This window comes from Oryx dammah, unplaced genomic scaffold (genome assembly GCF_014754425.2).
Source record: "Oryx dammah isolate SB20612 unplaced genomic scaffold, SCBI_Odam_1.1 HiC_scaffold_8, whole genome shotgun sequence".
Classification (NCBI taxonomy): domain Eukaryota; kingdom Metazoa; phylum Chordata; class Mammalia; order Artiodactyla; family Bovidae; genus Oryx; species Oryx dammah.
The window spans coordinates 42,269,174-42,287,949 of NW_024070192.1; the positions used below are offsets into that span (position 1 = coordinate 42,269,174).

At 47.5% G+C, this 18,776-nt stretch overlaps 2 protein-coding genes across 3 annotated transcripts; one reads left to right on the top strand and one right to left on the bottom strand.

Annotated features, from left to right (window-relative positions):
* Window positions 1–4,956: 4,956 nt before the first annotated feature.
* Window positions 4,957–10,155, bottom strand: TMEM199 (transmembrane protein 199). Of its 2 annotated transcripts, none has more exons than XM_040243943.1 (6): window positions 9,882–10,155; window positions 7,845–7,918; window positions 7,440–7,529; window positions 6,917–6,959; window positions 6,592–6,704; window positions 4,957–6,358 (listed from the first exon to the last, which is right to left on the bottom strand). In XM_040243943.1, the coding sequence occupies exons 1-6, from the start codon at window positions 10,081–10,083 to the stop codon at window positions 6,275–6,277; spliced, it is 606 nt and encodes a 201-aa protein (XP_040099877.1). In that variant the 5' UTR covers window positions 10,084–10,155; the 3' UTR covers window positions 4,957–6,274. The 2 variants fall into 2 exon arrangements, with proteins under 2 accessions (XP_040099877.1, XP_040099876.1); XM_040243942.1 differs by having other exon boundaries at window positions 4,957–6,293; window positions 9,882–10,146.
* Window positions 10,156–10,193: 38 nt separating this feature from the next.
* On the top strand, window positions 10,194–18,608 carry POLDIP2 (DNA polymerase delta interacting protein 2). Its single transcript, XM_040243944.1, has 11 exons — window positions 10,194–10,444; window positions 11,759–11,840; window positions 12,683–12,780; window positions 13,475–13,571; window positions 13,741–13,816; window positions 14,049–14,156; window positions 14,584–14,720; window positions 15,502–15,528; window positions 15,736–15,861; window positions 16,807–16,886; window positions 17,615–18,608. The coding sequence occupies exons 1-11, from the start codon at window positions 10,284–10,286 to the stop codon at window positions 17,727–17,729; spliced, it is 1,107 nt and encodes a 368-aa protein (XP_040099878.1). The 5' UTR covers window positions 10,194–10,283; the 3' UTR covers window positions 17,730–18,608.
* The last annotated feature ends 168 nt before the right edge of the window (window positions 18,609–18,776 follow it).

Below are 18,776 nucleotides of genomic sequence, written 5' to 3' on the forward strand. Positions count from 1 at the left end.
ACTTCCCTGGTGGTCCAGTGGCTAAGACTCCACATTCCCAAAGCAGGGGACCCGGATTCCATTCCTGGTCAGGGAACTAGATTCCACATGTGTCAACTAAGACCTGATGCAGTGAAAAGGAAAAAACAGACAGATGTGACTCTCCAAAAAAGTTTCAGTGTTCAGTACAGCTAATTTTTTTTACTATTCCAGGGTTGTATAGCAACTTATTTTGCACAATATTTTGTATAATACTTTAAAAATGTATCTATTGCTATAATCTACTTAATCATACTGATATTTAAGTTGTATCCAATATAGGATTTTATTATTAGACATAATTGAGATGAACATTGGCATGTAGTTCAAAGATCTCTGAAATATGAATCAATCACTTTTTTTGTGGGTAGTTTTTATTTTTATATCTATTTATTTTTGGTGGGAATCTTACTGAATAGTTTTCAGTTCAGTTCAGTCGCTCAGTCGTGTCCGACTCTTTGCAACCCCATGGACTGCAGCACACCAGGCTTCCCTGTCCTTCACCAACTCCCAGAGCTTACTCAAACTCATGTCCATTGAGTTGGTGATGCCATCCAACCATCTCGTTCTCTGTTGTCCCCTTCTCTTCCTGTCTTCAATCTTTCTCAGCATCAGGGTCTTTTCCAAGGAGTCAGTTCTTTGCATCAGGTGGCCAAAGGATTGGAGCTTCAGCTTCAACATCAATCCTACCATGAATACCCAGAACTGATCTCCTTTAGGATGGACTGGTTGGATCTCCTTGCAGTCCAAGGGACTCTCAAGAGTCTTCTCCAACATCACAGTTCAAAAGCATCAATTCTTTGGCACTCAGCTTTCCTTATAGTCCAACTCTCACATCCATACATGACTACTGGAAAAAACCGTACCTTTGACTAGAAGGACCATTGTCAGTAAAGCAATGTCTCTGCTTTTTAGTATGTTGTCTAGGTTGGTCATAGCTTTTCTTCCAAGGAGCAAGCGTCTTTTAATTTCATGGCTGCAGTCACCATCTGTGGTGATTTTGGAGCCCAAGAAAATAAAGTCTCTCACTGTTTCCATTGTTTCTCCATCTATTTGCCATGGAGTGATGGGACCGGATGCCGTGATCTTCGTTTTCTGAATGTTGAGTTTTAAGCCAACTTTTTCAATTTCCTCTTTCACTTTCATCAAGAGGCTCTTTAGTTCTTCACTTTCTGCCATAAGGGTGGTGTCATCTGCATATCTGAGGTTATCGATATTTCTCCTGGCAATCTTGATTCCAGCTTGTGTTTCATCCAGCCCAGCATTTTGCATGATGTACTCTGCATATGAGTTAAATAAGCAGGGTGACAATATACAGCTTTGACATACATACTCCTTTCCCGATTTGGAAGCAGTCTGTTCCATGTCCAGTTCTAACTGTTGCTTCTTGACCTGCATATAGATTTCTCAGGAGGCAGGTAAGGTGATCTGGTATTCCCATCTCTTAAGAATTTTCCAGTTTGTTGTGATCCACAAAAAGGCTTTGGCATAGTCAATAAAGCAGTAGATGTTTTCCTGGAACTCTCTTGCTTTTTTGATAATTCAGTGGATGTTGGCAATTTGATCTCTGGTTCCTCTGCCCTTTCTAAAACCAGCTTGAACATCTGAAAGTTCATGGTTCACATACTGTTGAAGCCCAGCTTGGAGAATTTTGAGCATTACTTTGCTAGCGTGTGAGATGAGTGCAATTGTGCGGTAGTTTGAACATTCTTTGGCACTGCCTTTCTTTGGGATTGGAATGAAAACTGACCTTTTCCAGTCCTGTGGCCACTTCTGAGTTTTCCAAATTTGCTGGCATATTGAGTGCAGCACTTTCACAGCATTATCTTTTAGGATTTGAAATAGCTCAACTGGAATGCCATCACCCCCGCTAGCTTTGTTCGTAGTGATGCTTCCTAAAGCTCACTTAACATTCCAGGACGTCTGGTTCTAGGTGAGTGATCACACCATCATGGTTATCTGGGTCATGAAGATCTTTTTTTGTACAGTTCTTCTGTGTATTCTTGCCACCTCTTAATATCTTCTGCTTGTTAGGTCCATACCATTTCTGTCCTTTATTGTGCCCATCTTTGCATGAAATGTTCCCTTGGTATCTCTAATTTTCTTGAAGAGATCTCTAATCTTTCCCATTCTATTGTTTTCCTCCATTTCTTTGCATTGATCAGTGAGGAAGGCTTTATCTCACCTTGGTATTCTTTGGAACTCTGCATTCAAATAGGTTTATCTTTCCTTTTCTCCTTTGCCTTTACCTTTTAAAAAATTTATTTTATCCTGGAACATAAAGTCCATGGGGTCACAAAGAGTCAGACATGACCGAGACTGTAACACTTCATGCTTCATAGTTGATTTGCAGTGTTGCTAGTTTTATGTGCACTACAAACTGCTTCAGTTATACGTACACACTTTTTCAGATTCTTTTCCCATTTAGGTTATGACAGTATATTGATTCCCCTGTGCTATACAATAGGTCCTAGTTGACTATTTTATTTATCAGTTCCGTTCAGTCGCTCAGTCGTGTCTCTTTGCAACTCCATGGACTATAGCATACCAGGCTTCTCTGTCCATCACCAACTCCCATAGCTTACTCACACTCATGTCCATCGAGTCAGCGATGCCATCCAACCATCTCATCCTCTGTCATCTCCTTCTGTTCCTGCCTTCAATCTTTCCCAGCATCAGGGTCTTTTCCAATGAGTCAGTTCTTTGCACCAGGTGGCCAAAGTATTGGAGTTTCAGCTTCAGCATCAGTCCTTCCAATGAATATTCAGGACTGACTTCCTTTATTGTGTGTATATTAATCTCAACTTAATTTATCCCCCACCACCACCTTTCCCTTTGATAACCATAAGTTTATTATCTAAGCCTGTGAATCTGCTTCTGTTTTGTAATTAAGTTCACTTGTATGATTTTTTGATTCCACATATGTGATTATTGTATGACATTTGTCTTTCTCTGAATTCACTTAGTATGATATAGTCTAATAATCTCTAGGTCCAACCATATTGGTGCAAATGGCATTCTTTCACTCTTGTTTTATGGCTGAGACAAGTTGCTTTCTAGAAAGGTTGTTGGTATGTTTAAGATACATATTTTTTTTAAATACCTCTTCTTTTGCTGATCCCTGACGCAGATCATCAGAACTGCCCAGACATCTTTAGGTCAGTATATGAAATATGTTTTCTTTAATGAGAGTGGAAATGGAGGGTAGTTCTATATGACTGACTAATGCCAAAAAGCAAAGTGATGATCAGCCTAACCCCCAAAAGTCTGTCTGAAGGCACATGTGTTGTCAGGCTCCCTAATACCAAAGCTTAATAGAGACCCTACACAAATACAGGCAGTATTCGCCACTCTTCCCTCAAGCATTTTAAGTATGAAGGAAAAGAAGCGAGAGAGAAAACAGAAAATTAGGAACTGCATCAGACACAATGAAAACTTCAACCTCAAGACTCATGAAGGTCAGGGAGAGAAGCAGCAGCTAACAGTTATTAAGTACACGGTGAGAATAAGTTCCCACTCCATGTTAGTACTTCAAACGTACTTTCACTTGACCATTTTCTAATGTTAAGAAGAGACTGAATAGCATTATGTGGAAAGAGACATGACATGAGAGCCAAGAGCCAGGGGTTGGAGCTTTGGCTATAACTAAGTCCATTCTCAAGGAGATCAGGCCTGGGTGTTCTTTGGAAGGAATGATGCTAAAGCTGAAACTCCAGTACTCTGGCCACCTCATGAGAAGAGTTGACTCATTGGAAAAGACTCTGATGCTGGGAGAGATTGGGGGCAGGAGGAGAAGGGGACGACAGAGGATGAGATGGCTGGATGGCATCACTGACTCAATGGACGTGAATCTGAGTGAACTTCGGGAGTTGGTGATGGGACAGGGAGGCCTGGCGTGCTGCGATTCATGGGGTCACAGAGTTGGATACGACTGAGCGACTGAACTGAACTGACTGAAGCTCTGTAGCCTTGGGACAAGTCAGATGATCCTCTGGAATATTAGTGTCTTTGTGAACTACTTGGCTGGGAAAATTAACTTCTCTAAGTTTCTGTAGCGTTTTAAAATCCTCTGGTTCTCTGTTCTGATTTATATGTGTTAGGATAAAATCTGTAGATTTTTTTCCCCTTATTTTTCTTACTGTTCTCTGCCCATATACCCCAGAGATATTGTCAAAGGAGGAGAATGGAGTACAGACCAAAACAAATAATTCAAAAAAAATTTTAAGCACATAGCATAGATATTAGTCTGAAGGTTAAAACTCTTTCCACTTGCAAGACTCAGGCACTTGAAAAGAGATGATATCTACTTAAATTCTAAAAATCTGACTTGGCTTTGCTCATCAGGAGTGAAGAGTGATTCAGTGTAGCTTTTTAACTCAATCTTAAACAGTCAAGATTGCTAAAAACACTGTAAAATGCCACCTGTATTTTTTCTCAAGTTGATATTTCTTCCAGTCAACAACAGAAATCCTGATTTCTCAAATGATCTGTGGTGTAACAGAAGGGCCTACACCCTCCTTCTCTCTCATGGAGAATATTGTCCTTAGAGGCTGACTTGCTGTAATTCAAGAAACTGGCAATACTGTGGAGGAAACGTCTATTGAGTCAGTGAGTGTATAATTTCTAAGAACAGAAGTGTGTCCTGGGGGAAAAAAAGACCTCAGGAGCTCATACACTGAACAAACAGAAATAAAGAGTCTATCATTAGGAGCAGACCTGAATTAAGTCTCACAACTATGGAAGCCTTTGGACTTCTCTGTTGTCATAAGATTTGAAATAAGAACACCCTGGAGGGAATTCCCTGGCGGTTCAGTGGTTTGGATGCTACACTTCCACTGTAGGGAGCTTGGGTTCAATCCCTGGTCAGGGAACTAAGATCTCACATGCTGTGTGGCATGGCCAAAGTTAAAAAAAAAAAAGAAAACAAACAAAAGAATATGCTGATTTGATAAATATTTATTGTATAAATAATAATGCCACTGTAATTTCTAAAAGTCTTATACAGATTCCATCAACACACCACTAATCTAAGTTCTTAAGAGTGTAACATTACACAGAGACTTCAAGATAACCTAGGAGTCTTTGGCTCCTTTTAACAGAAAAAGGACTACTGAGGGTCATCTGACCTCTCTCAACCTCAGTTTTGTCTTCTGGAAAAGGGACCTAAAACTGCTTCCTTTTCTAACCTCCGGAATGGTTCTGAAGACCAAAAGCAATCATGTAAAACAATTTTACATACTATTTTTTGCACTTACCCAAATATGTTCAAGAATCCGCATACAATAACCTGTACCAGGCTTATGTATAAAGTATGTACACATACCATATATTTTTGTTATGTGTATACTCATATAAATTACACATACAGTTCAATCTAAAAACAGTCACCAGTCTACAAAGAATCTCTCCCTTCATTAGCTGAGACAATTCACAGTAGACATACTCTCCTTACAAATACAAACAAGTACAAGGGGTTTTGCAATTAAAAGCAGACATACTGCTTTGCTATCTGAACTGTTTTCATTTTTGGAAGCAGAGCAAAGGGTGACCAGAAGGTGGGAAGTTGAAGGAGGGCTGATGAATAGTGAAGACCGGCAGAAACATAGAAAATCTGAACAAGGCCAGCAGAAGGAAAAAGATGAAGGCAGAAACTAAGATTCCAAAAAGTTGCTTTGCGTACAACTGCACCATCCTGTACCAATTGGCTTTCTCTTATTTGATGTCCTCTGATCAGTTCCTCTTCCAGCACAAACTGGAGAAAGCGAATCCCTCTGCTTTATTGGAGTCTTCTGATATAAATTACAGGTCTGCATCAAGATATGTGGAGCAAGGACGACCACTGACTTGTGCACCTGGGCACGTTCAAGGCAGTATGGTCTACTTTTGGAAAGGCCTGGATTCTCTTTGATTCCAGTGGGGAAAAAACCCAGCCCCAGCAATGCCCAGAATGGATAGTAGAAGGCAGATGGGCACTGGCTTTGGGAAAATGTACGGACAGACCAGTTCTTTCCTGTTGTTGTCTGAGTCTCCTCTACGGCCCCCTCTGTTAACTGACAGGATGGGGCTGTCCTGTAGGAAGAGCACGTGGCCTTGGCTTGGCTGAGTACGAATCACTGACTGAGAATCAGCAACTGGCAGCTGAGACCCTGGAGTCTCCGGACTTCGATGAGGAAGCACAGTTACAGTTCTCCCAACTCGCCTTCCATCGCCCGCACCATGACGTATAGCTCGGCCAGACCCACCACAGAGGCCACGATCAAGGCAGCCAGTACTCGCTGGGAAGGGAGAGAATCAGGCTTATGGGATGCAGACCAGCTTCCAGCTCTGGAGCCTCTAGTACCTAACAAGGATGGAGAGGACCTCAACCCAGCCCATAAGTTGGGGGGAAGGGAAGAAAACCGGATCCTGATTCTCTTGACGTTATTATCTACCTCCATGACTGTTGGACAGATCAAATGCTCCCTTTGTTTATCACATAAATACATAACCTGTTCAAGGCATTTTCGCGTACCTCCTCCCTATCCCACCAACACTCCCAACTAGGGCACCCTGCCCTGCCCAGAACCTACTCACCGAGGTCATTTCTGTGAAGATATACTGGCTTCCAAGGTAAGTGCAGACAAAGGCAGCCGCCACCGTGACAATGAAGTTGAAGATGGTGATGACCAGAGCCTTCACTGACCTCACTTTGGGGAGGAGCCCGGGCAAGAAACTTTTAGGTCAGCATCCTCCATGAGGCCCTTTTATCTCACAGCTGCCTCCCCCATCAGCCAGGCTTCCCTCAAACAGCAAGCCTGAACAGCTCAGGCTTAAATCCTGAGCAATGGAGTGGGAAGGAGGACCACGGCTGACCCATGCCAGTGAGAGGCTTTAGCAGCCTGATTTCCTAGTACCTCACCTTGCTTTCCCAGGTCACTGAGAGTTCCGCCATGCCTTGGATCCTTGGAAAAAGAAAAAGCAAAGGATTTCAGAATGGAAGCAGCCCAGAGAGTATTCATTTGTCAGTCTGGGCTCAGCCCTCTTTATTACCCAACACACTAGTTCTGTCTTCTCCCTGGATTTTGTCTGGGACCAGTTGGATTCTACTTTGGATCAAGCATTTCAGAGAAGAGACATATATTTCCAGTACCCGTGTATCCCTCTCCTCCTCTGGGCCAGGTGCATGCCAGAGAAAAGTAGGGTGCTCTGTCAAAAGAATGGCTCCAGGCTCATCTCCACCTCTACAACCTTTAAAAATCAGTCACCATCTGAGCCAACAGTCTCAGTAAATAGGATGGGAACTGTATTTGGCTTGTACGCAGCACAGAGCTTCTACAGTCCCTTAATATTAATAGTATACAAACCAGGTTTCCACATTGTTTCTTTCATCTATGTGCCTTCCCAGTGCAGGGCCCTGCTTTCAGGGAAGAGTGGGCTCTTACCTGACAAGTGACATTGCGGGTGATCCGCTTATATTCCTCATTGGCCAGCTGTATCTTAATCTTTTCCAGACGAGCAACTAGCTCTGGGTTCTGAGGCAGAAAAACCAAACAAGAAGAATATTTCCAGCTTGCTAGAAAACACATCACAATCACTGGTTTCAGGGGGCAAAGTACTGCTAAGAAGACCCAGGCACCAGTCCTGCCTCCAGTGCTTTGGAAACTTTTTTTTTTTGGTTATCAGTTTTTCAAGCTGTCAAACTGGGAGGACAATATCTGGTTTCCTCTACCCCAGCTCTCAAGGATTCAAAGAACAATTTTTGAGGCCAAAGATTCATAAATTTGGAAATAAAATGAATAAACCCAACTGAGTCAACATCCATTCTCACAAACATATCCCTTACGTACCCGAGGAGGCTTCACAACCTCTGGGAGATAGATTTCACTGCCTTCTAGGAGCTCATGAAGGTATAGTTTGGAACCTGAGGAAAAATGCATAGAGGTAAGGTTGAAGGATCAGAGAAGGATCTAGTCCACCAATTCTTTTTTTTTGGCAGTGCCATGAGGTATGTGGGAAGTTAGTTTCCCAACTAGGGTTCAAACCCGCACCCTCTGCATTGAAAGCACGGCATCTTAACCACTGGACTGCCAAAGAAGTCCCCAGCCTGCCAATTCTTTCTACCAAAATAAAACACGGCTACCCTCATCTCAGTTCATCTCCAGGATCATTTTCCACTGGAAAGAAACTAAGATAATCCCATATACATAAGTATATCCTAGTGCTACATAGTGACTTTAATTGTTGGCTCTCGATTACCCAACCAATGTCACAGCTAGTAACACATAGCTCATTTATATTTGCCTTTGCTGCTGAGTCACTTCAGTCGTGTCCGACTCTGTGTGACCCCACAGACGGCAGCCCGTTAGGCTCCCCCGTCCCTGGGATTCTCCAGGCAAGAATACTGGAGTGGGTTGCCATTTCCTTCTCCAATGCATGAAAGTAAAAAGTGAAAGTGAAGTCGCTCAGTCATGTCCGACTCTTATCGACCCCATGGACTGCAGCCTACCAGGCTCCTCTGTCCATGGGATTTTCCAGGCAAGAGTACAGGAGTGGGGTGCCACTGCCTTCTCCATATTTGCCTTTAAGTTAGGTCATTTCTGTGGCCATAAAAGAACTTGCCCTAAATAGGTTTAAGGCCTAGTGATGGTGAATACTTAGAGGACACTGTGCTAGATGAACTCTAAGGTCCTTTTTAGTTCTAATAATTGAATAATCTACCCCTCACATTTCTGGGCAGGCTGTTAATTCTGGCAAGACCTTACATGCCAGTTTGTCATACTAGATCCCTTTACATATAAGGGAACAGAGGCTCAAGGAAGAGAAATGACTCCTCCAAAAAGAGTCAGTAGCAGAGTTAGGACTACAATTCAGATGTCACTCCCAGTCCAGATATTTCAACAGAACTTCCCATCATTCTATATCCAAAAACAAAAACCAACCAACTCTATCAGATGTGACCACTCTTGCTTTTAAGAAGGAAAGAAATCTAGATTCACACACAGGGCGAGCTCACTGTTCCTTTTTTAAAATGTGGCTTAAAAGAAACTGAACCTGTGCTGTGCTATTGAGTTAGAATTTGGACTTCCTCAAGGGTCACTTGGGCCTAGATGTAAAGATGAGACTCAAGAGAACAGAAAGTGCACAAGTAAATTTTGTCATCCATGAAAAATTCCCACGGAAATTATGAAGAGAGTGGGTTGGTTCCCCAGGATTTATGAGGTTACTCTTGGGTTGGGCAGATTATCATTCCATGGGTGAAAGAGTGGATTCAAAACCCAGTCCCCCTAAACTGAATTTCCTTACTGACCTTATGATTAATCTCTCTATCCAAAACTTTATTCCTTTTCCTGTCCCCTCTAACTTCTATCCTGTGTTAACAGAATACTAATAAACCAGTCAGATGACTAAAGCTGCTATTGTTGATAACATCTTTAATGTAGTGTTATAAACATCATCATTAACCTGAAAACTCTGGTTGCTTCTCCAGGGCAAAGTGAGCTAACAGACACCGGAGCCAAGGACCACCTGACCTGAGAATCGTAAATCAGAGACATTTTGACTCCTGAAACCACAGTTAGGAAATGTCACACGACAATTATTCCTAGCCTTTGTTCTTCTCCTTTAAACGAAAGTTCCTTAACTCAAATTCCAAGCGAGAGTGGATTTGAGCCTTGTTTCCCGTTCCCTTACTTGGCACTCTGCATTAAATACTGTACTTTCCTTCACCACAACCCTGCCTCAGTATATTGGCTTTGCTGGAAATCATGAAAGAAGCCGCGAGTTTGGTTCAGCAACAGATACACCTCCTCAGAAAAAAACACCTAAGGAAGGGCCTAAACTCTGGGAAAAAAAGAGGCGACTCTGAACCGGAGACTGGGGCTCACCCCTTTCTCTCAAGTACTGATGCAGATCCCGGATCAGGCGGAAAGAAACCAGGCGAGCCGGGCGATTCCCGCCCTTGTGCTTCTTCCCTAGCGCGGCCTCAAGCTCTGCTCGCAGCTTCCCGGGCAGTTGCTCTGGCTCCAGCTCCCCACCAGGACCCAGAGCGCGTACAAATCGCTCGCCAGCTAACAAGCAAGACGCCATTACTAGCCGACTTTACGGTCAGGTGACCCAGAAGCGAGACTTCCGTCCGCCTGCGCCGGAAGAAGCGCGAAGCTCGCGGGGCGGGGCAGAGAGCCAAGGGGGCGGGGCAACGGCGCGGGGCAGTGTGGGGCGGGGGTGGAACGCCGCCCGGCCGAGGGTCGGGCGGTGTGTCAGCAGCCCAGCGGGCGCTCGGGCGAGAAATGGCGGGCTGTGTGGCCCGGCGGGCCCTGACCGTGGGCAGTCGATGGTGGTCCCGGTCGCTGACTGGGACCCGGGGGCCGAGGCCGTTCTGTGCGGCGGGTGGAGCTGGGGCCTTCCCTCCCGTGGCGACCACGATGACGCGGAGGCACCTCTCGTCCCGGTGAGGGACGGAGCGCGGGGGTCGGGCCCGGAGCCTAGGGAGCGTGTCCCGGGCCAGAGGGCCCAGCGGCAGAGGGTGGTAGGAGTTCGACCCAGGGGAGAGTTCCGGCCGAGAGCCGACCCGCGCTGCCTGGGACGCCTGCCAGGAGCGAGGAAGGGAGCGCGGCCCAGAGTCTTGGATTGTGCCGGACTGGCTCCGAGGGGGAACTAGTAACCCTCTCGGAGCGAAGCCTACTTCCTCGAATGCGGGCATCCGAGCGCCGGTGTTAGTGGGAAGTCCTTCAATTAAGTGCTTAGGGCTTTTAATATGAACCCCCAGCCCGTGACTGAGGGTCAGGTCCTCCCTCAGAAAGATGCTGGAAGTGGGAAACAGGACCCGAGTCTGCGCCCTGCGTGGGTCCCAGGCTTCAGTGTGACCTTGGGGGCACATACTCTCTTTATGTCACTTGAGGAAGGGGGTTTGAGGCCACGGGGATGGGGCCAGAGAGATCAAATTGGGGCAGCTGAACCAAGTGGAAGGAGACATGGAGTTCACCTCTCCACAATAGTAAGGAAACGGTGCTTTGAAGGGCCCCCAGAAAAAGCAGTCCGGTCCAGAAGTCACTGTGAGAGCTGACCTTTTAGTGGCTGAGATGAGACACGGACATGGGGGAGAGATGATAGCTATTTGCAATTTAAGACTCCTCTGAAAACTGATGTAAACCTGAACAAAAACTAGATTGAGAGAATAACATTGGTGCAATGCCAGGATGAGGACTGCAGTTTAGAGGTGGAGATGGACGTGGCATGATGACACAAAAGTTTTCTTTTGAGCACCCCTTATACCCTAGGCTCTGAGAGGGAGCACAGGCTAATCAGACACAAACATTGCTCCCGGGGAACTTACAGTCTCTAATGGAGATAAGACAGTGACACAAATAACTGAAATGCAAGATGGGAAAGGCAGTCACTGCTGTGGGAGGTCAGGAGGATGGGTCAGGGAAGAAATGGAGGCAAGGGATACGATGAAGCAGGGTCTGAGGGCGTGATAGAGGAATCCTAAGAGTCAAGAGAGAAGAAAGTGATTTGGGAGCTGTCAGATCTCATGGAAACCAAGGAGGCATCTGCGGCTGGTCCTCAGAGGAGGAGCAGCAGAATCTCTGTGGAGGGGTGGCTTGGCAGGACCCTTCCCCGCTTCAGCTGGCCCCACTGCTGCCCTTCTCTGCTGTCATGGCCCCGCCCCCCCCACCCCAGTATCCTAGTAGCTTTTTCTGATGGATTAGTACCCTTCACTTCTTAGCTTTTCAGTTCCTTGTTCCTTTTCCTTCCTAATCAGAAACCGACCAGAGGGCAAAGTTTTGGAGACAGTTGGTGTGTTCGAGGTGCCAAAACAGAATGGAAAATATGAGACTGGACAGGTGAGTGCTGGGCGGCGGCATCTTTTGTTTTCAGGGTGTGCTCTGCTTCTGAAAGGGTGAAATTTGGCCACAGGCCTGAACATTATGATTTTCTGCCTTGGTGTTTGGTGCCAGACCAGAATCAAAAGTGTTGTTGTTGTTGCTAAGATGGGTTTTTGTCCCTGTTTTCCTGAATTTGAATGCATTTCTTGGTGTCATCGGGTTTTGTTTCCAAGTTAGTGTGGACAGAGGTAGTTTGAACTATATTGAGGAGAAAGTCCTATTGCTAAAGAGTCATTAACATAGTGGTTGGTGAGAAGCCAGTGGAGGGCCTGCTTTTTGATGCTTTGTTCTAGTTGAATTGAGTGCAGTGAATTAAGCTCTGGGTATGAGGCTCTTTTTCTGAGTCAGTTTTATGCCAGATCTACTGAGATAGATTTAGGCCTCTTGTAGATAAGGAGGACTTTTTGTTTATTCAGCATTTTTCCCCTGTATGCCTACAATAGAGTGGGCTTTATGCATTGGTATTAAATCAGAAAGCAGTTCCTTCATGGAGTTGACAGTCTAAGAAAAGAATTACAGTATGCACATGGTTCACGGCTGTACACCGTGCTAAGTGGAAGGGAGGGAAGGGAGGGCTTCCTTGAGGCCTCGGCTATGGCCTGACGGCTCAGTAGAAGTCAGCCAGCTAAAGGGACAGTAAGTGTGCTCCACAGTTGGTCTGGGTGGATCTCAGAGTCCAAGGGAAAGAATAGCAAGGCCTTGTGCTGGAATTGCGACCACCTGTGCCACTTAGTAGTCTGGGCCTCACCTGGATGTACCTGCTTGACTGCAGACTCACTGAAGCCTCTCTTTTCTCCCAGCTTTTCCTTCATAGTGTTTTTGGCTACCGAGGTGTCGTCCTGTTTCCCTGGCAGGCCAGACTTTATGACCGGGATGTGGCTTCTGCAGCCCCAGAAAAGTGAGTTTCCCTCTCATTGTGCCTCGCAGTATCCTCTGGAGGAGTCCCGACCCATGGTAGACATATGTAATTGGAGTCCCAGCGGTCAAGACAGCATCCTTCTGTACCTTAGGAACAAGTCCCCAAACACTCCCTTGACACTGATGCCCATGGAAACAAAAGTGCTGAGTGCTGAGTCTTAAGCTAAAGGGTCCCTTCAGACCTCCCCAGGATGCTCACCCCAGGCATTCTTAGCTTGCATTATAAGTACCCTAGAGGGCATTTGGGGAACTAGGCTTCTTGATTTCTTGATATTCAGTTAGAATCTTTCTCCTCATCTCTTACCATCACTAGAGTACTTAAAAAAAAGAAAAGGCCCAGCTCCATTAAGTGATCACAGAGAGCCCCTGGGATGTGAGAAGAGTGGGGTGCTCTGGGCTCCAGGGACTGAATCAGCAGTTTGATTTTCTCAGCTTGGCCCCTTTTTTAAAGAGGCATTCAGAAAGTAAGATAAACGATGACTTCACCACACTCTATTGCTTGCTCCTGACTGGGGAGTGTTGGGCCAGGGCGTGCTGAACATTGATTGCCCAGCTGCTGCTAAGCCCCTTCAGTTCAGACACTGGTCTGTTTAGGTGAGGGGGTGGTAGGGAGCTGGGGCAGGCCCCGCTTCCATTTCTCAGGTTGATCTTCAGCTTTTCCTCCTGCCCCATAGAGCAGAGAACCCTGCCGGCCACGGCTCGAAGGAGGTGAAAGGCAAAACTCACACTTACTATCAGGTGCTGATTGATGCCCGAGACTGTCCACATATAGTAAGTAAGCAAGGTGGCTGTGCCTGGGGTTCCTTTCCATGGGGAAGGCCTGGACCCTGATGGGGACTAAGAGAATGAGAGGGATCCAACAGTTCCATACCGCACTGGGCCCCAAGTCCTCAGGACTGGATAGTGACCGAGCAAACCTATGACTTGCTTCTTGCCTTAGTCTCAGAGATCTCAGACAGAAGCTGTGACTTTCTTGGCTAATCACGACGACAGCCGGGCCCTCTATGCCATCCCAGGTAAGTTATGAGCGTCTGAGTGGTGCCCATTGGTGGGGGGTCTGGTGTGTCTCAGGAAGAGAATTCCAGTGCCTTTCTGCTGTCCTTGAATCTGCTTTGGAGGGCGTGTAGATGCTGAGAGCCTTGGTGCCAGGGTTGTCCCACCCTGGGACAAGGCCCAGAAATTGAGTTTCTTTTCAGCCCCACTCTTCCCCGTTCCTCCATGAGTTTTCTGTCTCTATCTCTCTGCCAGGCCTGGATTATGTCAGCCACGAAGACATCCTCCCCTACACCTCCACTGATCAGGTTCCTATCCAGCATGAGCTCTTTGAAAGATTTCTTCTGTATGACCAGACAAAAGGTACCCTCTCGCATAAAGGGAAGCTGGAATGGGAGGGCCCTTTCTTCAAAGACAGTGTCACAGAAGCAGTTTCAAAGCTCTGTTTCTAGAACTTGATTTAACCTCCCTTTAGACCTGTCAGGTAGATGGCCTTTATCTTCTCCTCACAGATAGGGAAACAGGCTCAGGGATGATGAGAGCGACTCAAGGTTGCTAGGTAGTGGCAGAGTGAGATCTGAGAGCCAGGGCTCCTAACTCCAGGCCACTTCTCTTCCTCTGACGTCATATTCCTCCTTAGGGCTTATTCTTGGTAGGCAGCCCTGTGCCTTCTTCCAGCCTGTGCTGCTTTTGCTCATGTGTCTTCTATACCTTGACCATCACTGAGAAGGGTTTTATAAGAGGAGCAGTTGGCCGCTGGCCTGGTCTAACCAGTCATTTCTTGCCCCAGCACCCCCTTTTGTGGCTCGGGAGACACTACGAGCCTGGCAGGAGAAGAATCACCCCTGGCTGGAGCTCTCTGATGTCCACCGGGAAACAACAGAGAACATCCGTGTCACCGTCATCCCCTTCTACATGGGCATGAGGGTAGGTGCCGAGCCTTGGTACCTTCCCTCAGGGCCGGGCCCCCAGGTTCTGTGTGGTGTCCCTACATTTAAACCATGTGCCTGAGGTTCTGGTTTCCAGTGCTGCATGTATTGGTTGGGGTCGAGCACCCTATTGGCAAGAGCCAACACCAAGACCTAGAGCAAGGAAACTCTCAGATCCCAGGAAGGAGGCCTCCAGGTTGACTCTCTCTTCTTTCCTGGCTCAAAGGGAGCCATGATTATGAAGAACATACACATACTTGTTTAAATCACCGTAGGTTCCTCTTCCCACATTTTATACATTTATTGAGCTCTTTCTTGCTTGGCTGTAAGCTGGGTCTTAGGGAGACAAAACTGAAAGACTGTACCTGCCTTCCAGAAGCTCACGGTAGTGGGGGAGGCCAGCCTACAGCTTTCCAAGTGTTGTTATCCTGCTGGGATGTGGGAAGGCAGAGGAGGAAGACAGCAACCTGGGCAGCAGTGGTGGGTGAAGGGGCGGCGGCTGACAGGGAGAGTGGTGAGAGGGAAGGGCCCTCTCCTCTGTTTTCTGTTCTCAACCAGCTCTGTGATCTTGATAGGATGAGGAGGAAGGAGGCCAGGGAAGGGCCCAGGGAGCCTGCCTCCCTCTGGGCATGTTGGCCGTAGTTAGCATGTCATCAAGATACCTGTGGCTTTGTTCTGTCTTTGCATCCGTCCTGGAATACATCTGCTCCACTGGAGAGATGTTGATTGGAATTTCTACCCTTGGGGACTGAAATTCTTTGTGTTTTGTTTTTCCCCAGGAAGCCCAGAATTCTCACGTCTACTGGGTGAGCGTCTAATCTAGGGTGGAAGGGAGCTCAGGAGGCGTGCCTGTGGGGGCAGGTTGGGAGGTGGGGGCTTTACCTCCGGGGTGGAAGATGAGACCTGTGCAGTGCAGGTGCTGGCCTTTGTTGCCCTTTGCTCTCAGAATCCCCGGGGGGCGAGCCCAGGCTCTGTTCCTTCTCAGATGTGAAGTTTCTCCCCTGCTCCCACAGTGGCGCTATTGCATCCGCTTGGAGAACCTCGACAGTGACGTGGTTCAGCTCCGGGAGCGACACTGGAGGATATTCAGTCTATCCGGCACCTTGGAGACAGTGCGAGGCCGAGGGGTGGTGGGCAGGGTAAGCATCTTTGGGCTGATGGTCTTGGTTTCTGGTCTCACCCAGCAGGCCTGGGAGCTTAAGGCATGGTCTCCTCCTCTGTGGTTAGGGACAGGCTCAGTGTGTGAAAGCACAGGACTGTTGAGAGTGAGAAAGCTCACTGTGAGGGAGGCGTCTTATAACCCATTTCACAGATGGTGACACTGAGACTGTTATGTAACTAGCCCATGGTTCTTATAACTCGTAGCAGCAGGTCCTGGATTTGGAGCCAAGTAAGTGACATTGGTGGCCACCCTGTTTAAAAATCTGAATTGGGAAGCCTTTGGGTGTGGCACACAGCCCCCACCACTCCCGGTTGTCCTTCCTCTGCCTCTTCACACACGTACATCCTCTGGTGGCCCTTGAAGAGATCTGATTTTGCAATTCCTGCGCTACCCCACCCACACTCCTGAGAAATAAAGTCAAGAGAAAGCCACATTCAATAAGCAGTTATACTCGTTAGCAGGGACTTGGGGAGGCAGCGTGGGATAGAAAGAACAGGGCTTTGGAGCTCATCTCTTTTCAGATGCCCACTGTGGTGTTTACTTGCTACATAACTTTGGCCAGGTTATTTAACCAGAATCTCAGTTTTTTAGGATAACATCTATTACCTTATGATTACCAGGACTTAAGTTAGCAGATGTTTGCTGATCATAAGGCACTTGGTGAATGGACGCTGAAAGGGATATTTGCAGAGATCTTGGCATCTTTGTCTGGAAACCTCAGATGTTTAGTCTGAGATTATCTTCCCCAGGGCCAGAGTAAAAGGCCCAGGTCAATGGCGGTGCTGTGAGAGGAGGTGCTGGCTGGCCGTTAACGGTGGGAGGCATGAGAGGGCATCTGGTCCTGACTCGGTGATGGTCAGCATGTGGCCCTGGGGTACAGGGAGATTGTCTGGTCTGACCTATTTTGCCTGAACCCTCATAGGAACCAGTGTTATCCAAGGAGCAGCCTGCCTTCCAGTACAGCAGCCACGTCTCCCTGCAGGCCTCCAGTGGGCACATGTGGTGAGTAAGTGGGTGTGGGGCCGGCTTAGGTCCACGGACAGTGGGTCAGAAAAGTGAGAGCTCATAGCATGCAGTTCACTCTGGACCCAGTGAAGTCCTGAGGTGGAGCTGTATCTGCCGTTCACTGTTGTGTGAGTCTTGCCTGATTCATGACTTTCCCAGTTCTCTGTGATTTTGTGGAATGAGTGTGTGTGTGTGTGTGTGCTCAGTTGCTCAGTCATGTCTAATTGCAATTCCATGGACTATACCCCGACAGGCTCTTCTGTCCATCGAATTTTCCAGGCAAGAATACTGGAGATTCTTTCTCCAGGGGGTATTCCCCAGTCAGGGATCGAACTGTGTCTCTTGCATCTCCTGCACTGGCAGGTGGATTCTTGACCACTGTGCCATCTGGGAAGGCCCCTGTGGGATGAGGACTTAGGTCAAAGCGGTCTGGTGACTTTTTGCTACAGAGCTGCCAATGAGTTGGTTTTTTCCCTTGGTGTTTCACTCTGTATCCTGAAAGCATAGTTGGGTGGCTTATGCAGGGTGCATCGAAGGGCTGAATTCAGGACAACTTCATTTCTTCTTTTCATGAAGGGCCAGGATGGGCTCTTGGGTCCCTGGACCAGTGTTATCCTGGCATGAGCCAGGCAGAAGAGCCTGGGCCTGCTTTATTCTGCCTCAGTTGTGGTGCTGAGGGCACAGGGCTCTCCAGACCTCTAAACCAGTTTCTCTCTGACTCCCAGGGGCACTTTCCGCTTCGAGAGGCCTGATGGTTCCCACTTTGACGTCCGGATCCCTCCCTTCTCCCTGGAAAGCAATAAAGATGAGAAGACACCGCCCTCAGGCCTTCACTGGTAGGCCAGCAGAGCCCCTGAGCACCCAGGCTCCGCCCCGAACAACAGCTCACATCCCCTGAGAGTTGCTGCAGAACTCTGTAATGGCCACAGTGGGTCTCTTAATCATTTGTGCCATTTGATTGCGGGGTTCTTACTTTGGCGGGTGGATTATAACTCTTCTCCAGAAGATCCACGTGGGCCTCCTCCAACGCTGGCCTTCCCCATAAGCCCTGCCTACGCTGTGTTCCAGTAAACCTTTCCGTCAGGAGCTCTGTGTTCAGCCGCCATAGGTGTGGGGGTCCCCTAGCCTGTCACACAGTTGTTCAGAATGTGAGGTTTGGGCAATAAACCAGTGTACGCTTGGCCACCCTTCCCGTCTCTGCCCCCCGGGGTCTCAGGCTCCTTTTCTGACCCAGCGGGGCCCCTTGGTTACTGTCCTTAACTGCCCTTCCAGGAAGCTGCCCCTTCGGAGCTAGGGTCTCCATCATGGGGCAGGGGTTTGCCAGATGTCTCCCAGGTCACTCAGCCAGTGAGGTGGGGGATGGACTGGACTCTGTTTTCTTTATCCTCTGCCAAGTACAGAGCTGGAGGGCGGCAGCAAGGTCAAAGGAGTGAGGCAAGCCTGTTGGGTTTCCTGGAGCAGTGGGCCTGCCAGCCATGGGCACCAGTCTGTCAGGCCTCCAGTTCAGAAATGCAGAAACTCAGCCAGGGAGCGTTAGGTATGGACAGTGACTAAGCCAAGCTACTTTCTGAGCTGCTTGAATATCTCCAAGAGCCAGAGATAAAAATGTGCTGCATTTTTGCCCTGATTCTTAGGATTCTTGCTTGCTCCCTGACTACTGTAGTAATTGTTAAAGAGGTCGTTTTCTTGAGTTAATATTAAATTTAAGTTCCAGCCCTTTATAGTGTTGTCCTTAATCCTCCACCTTAGCTCAACTGGCAAAGAATCCGCCTGCAATGCAGGAGACCCCGGTACAATTCCTGGGTCGGGAAGATCTGCTGGAGAAGGGATAAGCTACCCACTCCAGTATTCTTGGGCTTCCCTTGTGGCTCAGCTGGTAAAGAATCC